General features: G+C 44.8%; 1 protein-coding gene across 5 annotated transcripts in view; it reads right to left on the reverse strand.

Moving 5' to 3' along the window:
* clec16a (C-type lectin domain containing 16A) overlaps window positions 1–14,428 on the reverse strand; it is a 66,048-nt gene that overhangs the window by 41,771 nt on the left and 9,849 nt on the right. For 4 of the 5 annotated variants that reach the window (XM_062532615.1, XM_062532613.1, XM_062532616.1 and 1 more), the window contains 4 exons: window positions 13,161–13,274; window positions 7,075–7,306; window positions 3,041–3,155; window positions 1,358–1,458 (listed from right to left, as the gene is read on the reverse strand). In XM_062532615.1, the coding sequence (XP_062388599.1) occupies window positions 1,358–1,458; window positions 3,041–3,155; window positions 7,075–7,306; window positions 13,161–13,274 (562 nt within the window). The remainder of the gene's footprint in view (window positions 1–1,357; window positions 1,459–3,040; window positions 3,156–7,074; window positions 7,307–13,160; window positions 13,275–14,428) is intronic. The other variant, XM_062532614.1, reaches the window with a different exon arrangement.

Genomic DNA, 14,428 nt, shown 5'->3' on the forward strand with positions numbered 1-14,428 from the left:
AAGGACACACACACAAATGAATGAGCATAAGCTTATTTGCTTATTTACGGACACGCACACACACACACACACACACACACACACACACACACACACTCACACACTCACACACTCACACACTCACACACTCACACACAGAATGGTACACATACTGTAATAATAACAACAAGGGTGTGCAAACTCAAACTAAATCTTCACACACTCCACAGGTCGACTTAAAAACACACACACTCAAACACTCTCACACACACACACACTCAAGTTTCCCCATACTGTACAAAACAAACAGTCAGCAACACAATAACAAGTCACTCAAGACTGCGGTGCATTCAGGATCTTATCAGTCACCACCTTGAGGTGGTTCGGTTTGCCCTTTTTAATGGAATTCTAATGACATAAACATAACTCACTCTTAAAAATGGTCACCCTGAATGACTCTTAGGTTGTGAGTATACCAAGCCACAGCTAATGCAGCACAGTGACAATAAAAAACAAAAAAAAAAAGAATTTTGGGTACAGTTATCACAGCTACTTGGGTTGGGGATAATGTGACATGGTTCTGCCATTAAACATTCCTTAGAAAAACAGCAGGACGTCAACGAGACGAGGGCTTACTCAAATATTCATGACATTAACGGAGGGGCCGGTAAACACACACACAAACACACACACACACATACACACACACACACACAAACACACACTAAAACGCTAGCCTTGGGTGAACTTTCCACTCCCACTGGTCAAGTTTCATGCAGGGCTGTTTGAGCCTACAGTTACTTTCACTTTCGAAATGAGTGTACACGCGCATACAGACAGACACACACACAGACACACACACTGGGGTTAATAATAAAAGCAGTAAAACATGTCCCGAGTCGCAAATTAGAACAGACATACACACACACACACACACACACACACACACACACACACACACGTCCATAAAAAAAAACCCATGCAGCTACAGTAACAGCCTTATCAGTCGTGTGTACTGTACTGTGCAAATCCTTCACAACACCCTTGCTATCTTTATATGTGTGTGCTTTATGTGTGTGTGAGCGAGTGACAGAAGGTGGGAGATGAAAGAAAAAAGAAAGGGAGAGAAAATGAAAGACAAGAAAGGAGGAGAAAGGAGGAGACTGAACAATGAACAAGTGGATGCTTGATCCTGTCTTTCTCTTGGGTGGCATGCCTCATTGTCTTTCTGAACTTTAGGGACCAAATGTTTTGTGCATCAGACATATCATTACTTGTCTGTACATGTATGCACGTGTTTGTTTGAGTGAGTGAGTGTGTGTGTGTGTGAGTGTGTGTGTGTGTGTGTGTGTGTTGTAATGATCAAGACGTTATTTACCTTTGCTGTGTGACATGGCATACAATAGGCAGAGCACAAAGAGGGCATGGTAGTCATCTTCAGTGCAGTCCAGTGCGTTGTACACCATATCCAGGAAGGGTCTGGAAGGAAGGGACCCAAAAACAAATATTTCAAGCAGGTCACATTCTTCCACAGCTAACACATGCACACACACACACAGCCTGAGGACATTGTAAATACACTGTACATACATTGTGTACATACATTGTTGGGCGAGGCATTTTGTGAGTGTTTGTGCACACGTGAGGGAACATGAGACCATGACTTGTGAAAGAAACTCAGGCATCAGTGGACATGAATGCATGTGCATAAATAACGTATTCATATTCGTTCAGGCAGAGGAAAACACTTAACAAGATGCATATTTTTGAGAGAAGGTGCACTGTGTGTGTGTGCGTGTGTGTGTTTGTGTGTGTGCGCTTTCATAATATACTTCACACATAATACACAAGGCCGTCCACATTTATCAGCACCCTGGTTAAAGATGAGTCAAATGAGGAATAACAAATATTTATTTGGAGAATGAATCCAAATAAATCCTGGTTTCCCAGTGAAAACACTGAGGAACAATCCAAACTTGAGGGGAAGCTAATTTACTCTGAAAAGAAATTCAATCCTTCTAGAGAAATACATTTTTCTTATGATAATAATTAACACACATGATTTGGGCAAGATCCCACATCCCACAATGCCCGGGAATGTTTTATCGCGCCAGTATGCCTGATTGTGTGCTCCAGCGAGGACAAGGAAAGCACTAGAACACTACTGGCTTACTAATAAAGAAAGTGAAAGAGAGTAGACTTGTTTATAAACGTTGATTGTCAATAAGTGGTGTAAGGACAGGAGAGGATAGAGTGTGTGTATGTGAGAGAGGGAGGGAGAGAGAGAGAGAGAGGGAGAGAGAGAGAGAGAGAGAAACAGGAAGATAAATAGACTAAGTGGTTACACTTATAATCGCTATAAGCCGGGTAAAGCCTACATCCTCTATAGATCTAAACAGTGGCAATGGCAGGGCATTCCGTTTCACTAAACCAGCTACTACTGGGACTACCTCTCCCTCTCATTTCCCACTTTCCTGTGTTTTGTATTCAACGGTCTCTTTTGGCTTCCCTTTCATTTACATTATGGATTTCCTCTCTATTGTTCTTTTCCAGAAGGTGGTGAAAGCAAAGCAAGCTTAGGTCAAATAAACATGCCAGGGTTGGACAGTTGTGGTCAGTAATCATACTGATAACATTATGAGAATTTGAAATAAGTAGCTATGAGATAAAGAGTTCCTGGACATATACGGTACTGGATCACTGAATTGTAGGTTCAAAACCTGAGGCATAATGTCAACAAAGCCATAGGGTCCAAAACTATTTAGGATATGGAGAAATGTATAGGATAGACTATGAGGAATGGAGTAGAGACAGCATGGCCGGCCTGCCAAACAGCTAAATATCAATACCAATGTTGAATGATGACCGGCTGAGAAGGCTACTCCAAAATTGTCTGTGCCTTGGTGTGTGTGTGTGTGTGTGTGTGTGTGTGTGTGTATGCGGGCATGTGCGCCACTGTCTGTATGTGTGTGCATCTGTGTGTACCCGTGCCTGTGTGTACCCGTGCCTGTGTGTACCCATGCCTGTGCGTGTGCGTGTGTGTGTGTGCGTGTGTGTATACCTGCTCTGCTGCCCCTCTGCGCGAGCAGCGCTCTTCTCCTCGTCTGTGATGTTCTGTTCCGTCAGCGTGGACACGTCAGAGATCTTACACTTCTCCATCACCACCATCTCAATCTCTGCACACGCACAAACACACGCGCACAAACACCCACACGCACACATAAACATTCACACGCACGCACACACACACATATGCATTCACACATGTGAGCACACACACATTCACACGCGTGCACAAACATACACGCACACACACGCACACACACACACACACAAATGCACACAGAAGATAGTGTTGGGTAAAATAGAGTATGGCTTAAGAGCTATCAGTATGTCATTCACCCAGACAGTTTCTCTGACAAAGACACAGACACAATCTCTAAGTTGAACATGCCCACAAGACAGCACAAAGAGCACAAACTACGGTTTACAGTACACAGAAACAGTGATACTGCCCAGTAGCATTTAGCCTTGAAGTCTCAGGGTGGCTGCTGAAACTGCATGCCTATACCAGCAAGGAAGCCTACAGCTGTTTATTCCTCTTTATTTGAAATGAGTCAGTGAAATCAAGAAAAACATCACATGACAAACATGCATAAAGCCCTCCGCTCCATCACACAAAAATGAATGTGCGCGCACACATACACGTGCACACACACACACGCACTCACACAAGCATGCAGACGCACACAATTATTTAGTTTAAGAATCAACTCAAATGGAAATTTTAATGATTGGTTCTTCTGTTAGTCGCTAGTCCACTTTTCACGTCTCCCAAACAATAATCCCAGACGTAAACTCAAACATAACCCTGGATTGCTCTCTGTGCTGTGATTCACACCCGGATCAGGACCGGAACCGCCTCAGTTCCGGCCCAGAAACGGGAGACCTAACCCGTGCAGCAAGCCATCTGAGACTTCAACAGCAACACTTGGAGCAACCAAAACAACTTGACGTGCAACAAAAACGCCCACGTTGACCTTTAACCATGCGCTCCATCAAAGCTCGAAGCATGACAGAGTCAGTTGGCAGGCATCACGCAGGCGGGAGGCGGATGGAGGGATGGAGGGAGGGAGGAGGTGGAGAGGGGGGGATGAGAAAGACTGGGAGAGGGGTGAAACGGATGGATCTTGGCCAAACCCAACCTGCGCAGATCCATAGACGCCCACAACCAGCTGCGTCCTCTACTTCCCAAACTCAGGGCTCTAAGCGAAAAAAAAGTTCTGTGCATAAAGTGGTCAAAAATGCTCAAAGCGGTCACATGTAATTATCCATTTTCAGGTTTTAAATCGGCCTGGTCTACACCCAAGATGGCAAACAGTGGCTGAGAACTTACAGATCCGCGCAAATTTAATGATTCCTCATCAGCCTAATGCAGCACTGGATTTCGTCAGGCTTTGAATGACTTCGAGAGAAGATCAGCAGGAAGCCGTTAGTTTGGCGTGCTGAAAGAATTTCAAATAGATTCTAAGTAACTGACTTACAATTTCCATGTTGGTTTATAAGTGGTGAATTAATGGACGGTGTGTGTGTGTGTGTGTGTGTGTGTGTGTGTGTGTGTGTGTGTGTGTGTGTGTGTGTGTAAAAGCCTACACACTTCTGTTCCACGAAAACAACAATAATGTCAAGATGTGCTAGATCTCTGGATGTTTGTATTCCGTATGAGACGCAGTGAAACAGACTCCTCATGGAGTCACCACTAAACTGGGAGAAAAAAAAAGAAAAAACCCTTGCAAATGCTGTGTAGATACTGTGGCGATTGGGGCAGGCCTCGCTTTCCTCTGAGCTCCAAGCTCCCACAGAGTTCCCTTCACTCCTGCTTCTCTAAACCTGATAACACATAGAGCACCATCTTGAGCACTGAGTGCGTTTACTGTACATGCACAGAATATTGACAGAAACCTAAGTGTGTTAAACGGATTTTGCATTAACCGATAACGGCAGTAAACCGACAATGAATATCGGTTTATTCCGCTTACATGAGCAATTGAATTACCAGATCACTACAAAAACTCAATAATAATCTTTTTTTTTCTTCTAGTGTGCGTGTAAACACACTCAATGATGCTGGCCAATGTTCCTGAGTATTGTGGCTGTGGTGCCTTCCCACTAATGTAGGCCAACCATTTTCATTTCTGGAGAACCTAATCAAACCTCAACCACTTCTGTTTTCTGGAGAACCTTAATCATCATTAGTTGGCATTTTATCATGATCATCCATTCCGATTACCGTACATGGTGGAACTAGTTATGCTGTTGCTCATCAGGTGAGGCGAGCTCCAGTCATCGGCTGACGCTGGAAACGGAAGTAAGGTTTGGCATGCCGTTTCCTGTAAGGCTTCCCATTGTTGTCTGTTATCTGGGTAGCTGGGACCATGGGACGTACCCAATCAGCTGCTATTGCAGCAGTGGTCTTGTCCGCGCTACGCAGTGGCTGATGAGAAAACCACAAACTGCATTTGCCTCTACACCCGACAAAGTGGCTGATTTAATTAAAAAAAAATTATATATTATATAAAATGATATGTTATATAGATTTGGAATCATGGTTCATTGCTGGAAATGATGTCTGTTTGGTGCATTGTGCCCTTATTTGGCATGGGGAAGCACTGAGTGACAGACATGACCCTTTTCATTATTCCTCAGAATCCATTCTTTTTATAGGTTTTGGCTTCCTGAATTATGCTGATAAGATTATCATGATAGTTTCATGACCATTCAGCCTTTTCAAGCCCATTTCACTTACAACTTCAACTTAAAATGAATTTTCATCCGTTTCATCTATAACATGTCCTTTTTTCTTACAGCTCTGCTCCTTATATTTTAGTGGTAGAGTAAGCTGCTACTGTACCAACAAGGTGATGAGGCGTGTTGTGTGAAATGCATAACTCTTTTTTTCTAAGTGAACAAAGTTGTCGAAGTCTTCATTATTAGAATATGCATTTTTCTGTTCTGTATATGGCTGTTATACACTATTGTTAATGCTATAGGTTGTTTGCTGACGGACAATTAGGTGACAGTGCATCTTAGATGAGTGTTGTCGAGTGAGGCTAAAGGTTACGCAAAGGTTAAGGCAAATGTGACTAATATTAAGCAGACGCCTGTAAATGTGAAGAAAATAAGTTACCGTAATTTCCCAACTATTAGCCACGGCTTATACAGCACAGCCAAATCTAATCTGAGGTTAATACTCGGGGACAGTTCATATGGTATCAATATGGTTTTGGTTCTTTTAACTTGCATAAAACACTGCCCTGTGGCTTATACACAATATGGCTTCTGCACAGGAAATTACCGTAGCGTATAGTCTTTGATTTCTGTCATTTATAAGAGCATGTGTGAGCTTACAGCCAGTTTGGGGAGTGAGGTACTGGAGCAGCCGTTTGTATAGGAGTGGATCTGAACTGGTCTGGTCTGGTTTGGGCCAGTCATGGGCAGGTTTAGGGCTTAACCCCCCTCTGCATTAATCAGCTCCATGAAAGAAACAATCATTTTTACTTTCACTCTTGTTCTGTGTTGTGTTTCATTCTTATTCTCTTGTTTTAACTGCCAATTCTGTCCCTTCCCTCCACATTGTTGCTCTTTGTAGAGAAGATTCATAATAGCATGATGTTACAGAGCAAACAGTCCTTTGTCAATGTCTCTGTGTGACTTATGATACTGCAATCACAGGTCACCAGATTGGAAAATAAACACTTTCCTCCAAATCGTTTTTCGAGAGTTTATTTGGTAAACATAAGCTGTTTGCTCTCACCGGGCTCTGGAGAACAGGACGTGGCAAACGCCTTTTCCGGAGCTTTGCCCGAAACTGGCGGGTGCCACCCTGCGCCTCTTGTTTCCTTCATGGAGCTGACCCGAGCTGACGAGGGCTGGATGAGGGCCACCTCACCTCTACAAACACACAACCCCCGCCCACCACAGACACCACCCCCAAAACCCCTGCCCTGTGGCAGGACGGGGGGAGGGTTTCCTCTGGGGTGGTGCCGTGCCCCCCGTTGCCCCCCGTTGCCCCCACCATCCCCTGCCTCCACTCACCTTCCGTGTCCCCACTCGTCCTGCTGCCCTTTGAACTAGCCTCTGTACCTTTAGCCTTTTCCTCCGCGGGGCCTTCCTCCGGCCCTCCGCCGCGCTCCTCTTCCTCCTCCTCACCCACGTTCTTGTAGTTGGGCCTCTTTTGCGTTCGCTTGCGCCCCTTCTGCCGGCTCATCTCCAGCGAGCGCTCCAGGCTCTCGGGGGGCTTGGCGAAGCGCCGCACGCCCGGGTTAGCCTGCAACACACACACACACACACACACACACACACATATTACATTGTGCAAGTATTGTGCTCAACCACACATTAATGCATCTCTCTTTGGGGACCGTACTGAGAGGGGTTCTGATTGTTCCACATAATTCAGCCCGCAGCCATTCAGGAGATCTGGATGTCTTCTCTGAATGGCCCAATCATGTTAACGCCTTTGAAGACGATCTCAAGCACAAATGGATGCCATCTCCAACTCAATGGAAAAAAGCTTTTCACACATCTTTCACTGTTATGAAAGGATCCTGAGAAACACTGGCTTAGAAAGGTTCTGAGAAAGAGCAATTAATTAAAAAATGCGCAGTACCCTTCATCCCGTAGCACCCGCGACCGCCCCCCCCTTATTCTAGTAACCTCATTTCTGTTAAACACGCAAGACCGCATTCACAGGGTGCGGACATGGAGAAATACCAAACATCTATATTACTTTATTAAAAAAAAAAAAAAAAAAAACATCTGTGGATTCTTCTTAGGAAATACAAAAAACCACTTCACTTCTCAGAAACCTTTTCCTCAGTACTGTGTAAACAGCTGCCAGAATGCCTGTTCGCAGCAAGTGCAGGCAAGAAACGACAGGGCTCAAGGCTGCAGCACAGGCGGCTGCATGGTGTGTGTGCCTACCATGTGTGCTAGCTATGCCTTGTCTTGCACCACTCGTTAAATGAGCACGTGTTTGCATTTGCAAACTGCTTCTAATAATCCTCTCGTTTTTAAGTGGGCCACTTCATTGTCATTAAGAGAGAGTCGACTATCACTGAGATCAGAGCAGATGTTTGATCTTCAACCACTTCAAGGCATTCACCTTGTTTAGTTGATATCAGCTCATGTCCTGGCTTAAACTTCCAGGAAAGAGTGTGCAGAAAAATCACACTCACACCTCACACTCACACGCAGACCCAGACACACAAGCGTAGACACACACACACACACACTCACACTGATTACAATCAACCCAAATTCAAACTTGTGTCAACCAATTAAGGAGCAAAAAAGATGACACACACCAGAGCACCCTTAGTTTGATTAAGACATTTTCAAAAATGAATGCGCTCTCATCATGCGTGTGCTAACGTCTTGCTAAAAGGCATATTTGTTGCACTGTTCTCCCCATTTCCTCTACTTGTGGAACTGAATGCTAATAAAAAGCACAATCACATGAAAACATGTAGTCTTAAAAGGCTAACACACACAGCAGAAGAGAACTCTACTCAACAAATAACCAATCGTGCATTTATGACAGTTCGGGGAACAGCCACTGTGTAAACCCGACGCCGACTTTCTTGTAATCAAGCAACACTAGTAACCCCAATCACAGGTCACTGTGACTGTGACACCATTAGCAGAAACCTGCAGCTTACATGTGAGAAGAGGAGCAGCTGCTAGCTAGCACAGTATGCGCGTTGCACAGTGAGAAGAAGCACGCTGCCAGCAAACAGCCTCCCCTGTGGCCGGCCTCTGGTTTCAGAAGCTGAAGACGGCTCTCCGGTAAAACCAGAGGTAAAGAGGACAGGTGTTGGGCATGGGCCTCCGTCACTGAAGAGAAACGTGACCAGACCAAAGCGGTTTCAGAAGTGTGTGTGTTCTTACTTGCCAAAAGGATGAAATGAAACATGTTTGTTTTCTTTTCCTGGGTACTCATGACTAGGTTGTTGTCAAGGTCATGAGATTGTGCAGAAACCTGCCGGCGAGGAACAGAGACAGACAGACACACACACACGTCATGACCCAAGAGTGGGCCAGAGTGTAGTCAACGGGCTGGGTGAAGCGTTCGCGGTTCCTCAGAAACCAATCACCTCTCTCTCATGAGTCATGAAAGTGAACTTTACAGGGTTAACTAAGAGGTAGACAGACATGAGCAGATTTTTGGAACAGGGCAAATCTGTGAACACATGCTGCGTCTGTGGGGGCGGTTGTACCGAGTGACAAATTCACCATCAAACCTCATGCAGATGAACTGAATCGTCATAAGGCTTGAGGTCGAGGGCCTTTAGATAGATAGATAGATAGATAGATAGAGATACTTTATTGATCCCCAAGGGGAAATTCAAGTGTTTTACTTTACAAGCACTGGAGAGTGTGAACAGTGCTTTGCTTGGACACAGAAATGGCAAATAGGCACAGCAGAAACCTACAATTGTGACAATCCAGAGGTAGCTGTCTTAGTATGCCATTCAGAAGAGTGAAATAAGGCTACACTTGGGGGGGGGAACGAACAAACATCAAAGTTTCACTTTCTGCGTAAATAAATCAGAAATGCGTCATGACTTGTCTCTGACTTTTTGGTTTTATCTGATGGAAATGTGGAGGCTCTAGCGAGCGAAGCCTGTGCTATTCTCCAAGAATACGCGAGGCAAGTCAAGACAATGGCGTTGTTGGCACACGCCACAACAAATCGTTCCTAAGTACGAGTCGCCTCATGTCGAGTGGAAGCGCGGAAACAGAGATTTCAGAGAAGAGCGAGGAGTTCGCTGCGAAGACCTTCGGGCTTGTCGCTCTCTCACATCTGATGCAGGTGTTCACTCCCACTGCCGTCTGCAGCAGGTGTCAAACCTTGTGGGCTGCGACGTGCAGAACTGCGAGCCGCAGGCAGCGGCGGCGAATACAAGGAAAAACAACAACGTGCTGCAGTGACTTCGACAGAGCAGAGGTGCACGCTGTACTGGCTAGCCTGCTAGCGCCTCTGAGTGTCAACAACAACAACACAGGGGCTTGACCTGCACGCCCCAAAACAAACGTACCTCAACCACAGGAACAGGGGGATGTGCGTGGCACCCATCTTTTTTATTTATTTTTTTATATTATTATTATTTTTTTTACGCTCTGATGGCTGTACCTGTTCTGTGAATCTTAGTAACTGCATATCCTCTCTAGAATGTGTGGGTTTTCTGCTAATTTGTGTACTTTTTCATTTCTTTTTTATATTATTATTATTTTTTTTTTTACGCTCTGATGGCTGTACCTGTTCTGTGAATCTTAGTAACTGCATATCCTCTCTAGAATGTGTGGGTTTTCTGCTAATTTGTGTACTTTTTAATTTATTTTTTAATATTATTATTATTTTTTTTACGTTCTGACGGCTGTACCTGTTCTGTGAATCTTAGTAACTGCATATCCTCTCTAGCATGTGTGGGTTTTCTGCTAATTTGTGTACTGGTAAGAGAGCAACAGGAGTACCAAGTGAGAGAAAGAAGAAGACAAATCTAATGATCCACTATGGTCTCACTGGCTCCACCTTTCTGTGTGCTCTGGATGTACCACAGAATCCAAGCATAAAGTTCTCTCCATCTCTCTCTCTCTCTCTGTCTGTCTGTCTCTCTCCCTCTGTCTCTCTCTCTCTCTCTCCCTCTCCCTCTGTCTCTGTCTCTCTCTCTCTCTGTCTCTCTCTTCCACCTGCTGCAGCTTTGAGGCCATCAGATACCACAAAGGCTGCTCAGGCGGCGGAGTCTTGCTGGTAAGGAAGTGACACTGTAGCACATATCTCTCGGGCCTTACTGGAAGGGGAAAGCAGGTTACAGGAGCTGAGGTAGACTTTGAAGTACACACCACTGTGTAGTGTAGCGTCACCTCCCCCCCCCCCCCCTTAAACGCATTCACACGCACACACAGACACACACACACACACACCTACACGCACAGACATATAGCATAGGAGACCCCTCACCACATCGACCAGAAGTGGAAAGTGAAAATCATTACCCGAGAGTGTCTTTTGACTAAGTTCTGGAACCACATTGGACCTTCCTAATCTGTGGCTTTCTTTCTCTACAAGCCCAGGCGGTTTACAGTTTTGCATCATGTCATCAGACATGTGTAACTAGATGAATCAAAGTTAGCTTTACAGTGGAAATACTATTGTAACATAACCAGGTCTAGCCCAAGAGTTCTCGTAAAAGTGGCATAAGATGACAGACTCAATTCAACTGTGCGTTTGTTGTGATCTATGTCAATGTCTGCTGCAACACCACAACTTCACAAACACACACACACACACAGAACAAAAAAAAAACAACCAAGAGGAGAAAAATATGCCCTGATGAGTGATCTACAGACCCCCAACCCTTCCGCATGAATTTACAGTCACTAAGAGTGAAAAAAAAAGTGTTTCTTCTCTCTGTGGGCTGCATTTCTAAACATGAGAACCCACCTGGTGGGAATGGGAGGAAAATGGCAATTGTCAACTGCAGGCAGTGAGGGGCAGTGAGGAAGCTGGTGAGGATGGAACTCTGAGAAGTGCTCTAGTCTAGAGCAGTCGGAGGCATTTCTGAGAAACGACAGACAGGGACACACCTCTTCTGCTCCAGCCCTACTGCCAGCCACCACCAACACCACAGGCTAAATTAGCCACCATTTATTATCAGCAGCACACCATGACGTGGCTGTGTGTGTGTGTGTGTGTGTGTGTGTGTGTGTAGACTAGAGGATGCACCTGTGTGCACCATATACAAATCAACCTGCAAAACACACACACACACACACACACACACATACGTACATAAATACACACCCACCCACACACACATAAACACACGCACGTGTGCACATGCACACACACACACACACACACACACACAAACACACACAAACACACACAAACACACACAAACACACACAAACACACACACACACACACACACACACACACACTCTGCAGGGGTCACTCTACAACAAGCTGCCCTGCCGACAGCATCAATGAGGACACCAATGTCTCTCTGCACCAGTTACTGAGCCAGTCCTGGAGAGAACCTCCGCCACCGAAGCACACCATCAAAAAGGCAGCTCTCACGACAGCAGGCCCCTTCCGAGAACACCTTCCAGCTAGCACATTAGCATGGGATGGCAGAGAGGAGGGAGGGGGGAGGGGAGCCGAGGAGGCCTCCACATCCTGAAAAACAAAACAGCCTCCATCTTCTGCCGACGCTCCGCACCACAAGAAGGCTTTCGCAAACGCCCACGCAGGCGAGGCGAGAGCCGACTTCAAACAGACGCTGCACCAAAAACCGCCGATTTCACCTACCTCGGGCCCTTATCGGTTCCTGCATGCTCTACAGTCGTGTCAATAAGCTCCTTTGCATGGAGACCTACTGTAGCGTGCACCTAAGCCCATCTCACCACAACCCTCCAATCTGTTTCAAAACAAGTGAGAGCAGCCTTGGGTGTGGGGCTGTGGGCCATGTTTGTGATGGCTGGGGACTGATGGCTGGAGACCTCCTGAGCTGATGGCTGTGTCCAAAATGGAAGGTATGGACGGAATGGAGGCCTTCTGCCTCGCTGCCTTCAGCTGTCTAACAAGTAAGTCGCCGTAGCAGGCAGCCATCAAGGTATCAGCAATGAAATTGGTTTTGAATGCCCTAGCAATGTAGCAACGCAGGATGTCGTGGCCAGGACACTAGCAGCTAATCAAATCAGTGGAAATTGATTACTGACACTATATGTCATCTTAAAGGCAGGAACATTTCCTGCATTTGGGACACAGCCAATATTTGCCAGGAAGACTGATGAATTTCCTCAATCCAAGCTGACGCATAAAACACACTTGAGCCTGCTAGACCTGTAGAGAGGATGGTCATTCCATGTGGGTATGTGACACACAGGAAGTGAGGGGAAACACTTCCTGCTATGATAAGTTTTCAGGTCAGCTGCCATTTCTTAATCTTTGAACCGAGTGACCTGATTTATCACATATTACTAAACCAGGAAGGAGATGAGTTTCTTTGGTTGAGATTAAATACTCACGAGGAACAAATAATCTACTTCATTTACTTACAGTAAGTAGTAGTAATGTGGATGTCTGTCTGTGTGTGTGTGACTGACTCACTCACCAAGATTTTGTGTGCATTGTGCTCGGCTTGAGTGGAGAACACAGTGAGGTCACCGTTGAGTATGACGTCTGCCAGCGCGTTCACCAGAGGCTGATAGTGGATGATGAGGAACACCTGGCATCGCACACACACGCATATCCAATAGCGTTACAACACAAAGACGGGAAACTGGAAACAATATGGAACTGGACACAATACAGAACTCCTCAGCATTAGACCTTAAATCTATTTGTATTGTTGTAGCTGTAATTCTGTAGATGAAAGGTTAGAAGGCTTAAATGTTGTTCTATTGTTGCAGTTGAAGTTCTGTATCCTAAATGTTATCATTCTTAAATGTTAATAGTTATTATAGTAACTATATATTATATATTATATTATAGTTACAATATTATTCCATTGCTCTAAGTTGTTTTAGATAAATGTGTTAATGCAAATAAATGTAAATATAACTCCATGGAACTGGCAGCAAATTACTCTGCACAGTAGTGCTGGGCGGTATGGGCAAAAATGTATATCACGGTATTTCTCAAAATTCTGACGGTTTCACGGTATATGACGGTATTTTTCCCCCCATGCATAATCAGGTGTTCACAACACTTCCTACTGGTTGAGAGAGGAATTACTGCAGTAGATTGACTTAGGATGGTCTATTTCACTGTCATGAGTGAATGTTGTAGAATAATTCCACACTAGTAGTAATACAGGTTTGCATAGCCCCAATGGACAATGATGCTGTTTACAAAGAGGCACTCATGATTCTAATGGGCAATTGCAGTCAAAATACAGAACTTGTATTATGCAAATTTCACTAACATACTTTAAACCTACACAAAAAGTAGTGCAACTTGCAATAATTATACTTTTGCTTCAAGTTCAAGCCCAGGTACATTACAGTTTTCAAGTAAATATAAAACAAGTGTGACTTAGTGAAGAGACTACTCCGCTAATGCTTCCTCTGTCAAATAGGCCTATCAGAATTATGCCGTATTGTTATTGTGTGGTAGACTAACGTCAACAGAATTCACGTGGATGTCTGATTAGCCCAGGCTACCAAGCTAGGCAAAAAACGTTAGCAAAAACGTTCGTTTCAGTGCACTGATGACTGTCAAGATCATGACTAACTGGTCAGCTAGTATTGTTCAGTTCATGTTTGTAACATGCCTTGCTACTTCGATAATTTCAGCGAATATTACTAAAGGAAGATGAATTATAAGATCATTAAGCTTCCCGTGTTCGGTGGGTTCACCTCCTAGCCAGCTAGTTACAGC

Source organism: Sardina pilchardus, chromosome 3, assembly GCF_963854185.1.
Source record: "Sardina pilchardus chromosome 3, fSarPil1.1, whole genome shotgun sequence".
Classification (NCBI taxonomy): Eukaryota; Metazoa; Chordata; class Actinopteri; order Clupeiformes; family Clupeidae; genus Sardina; species Sardina pilchardus.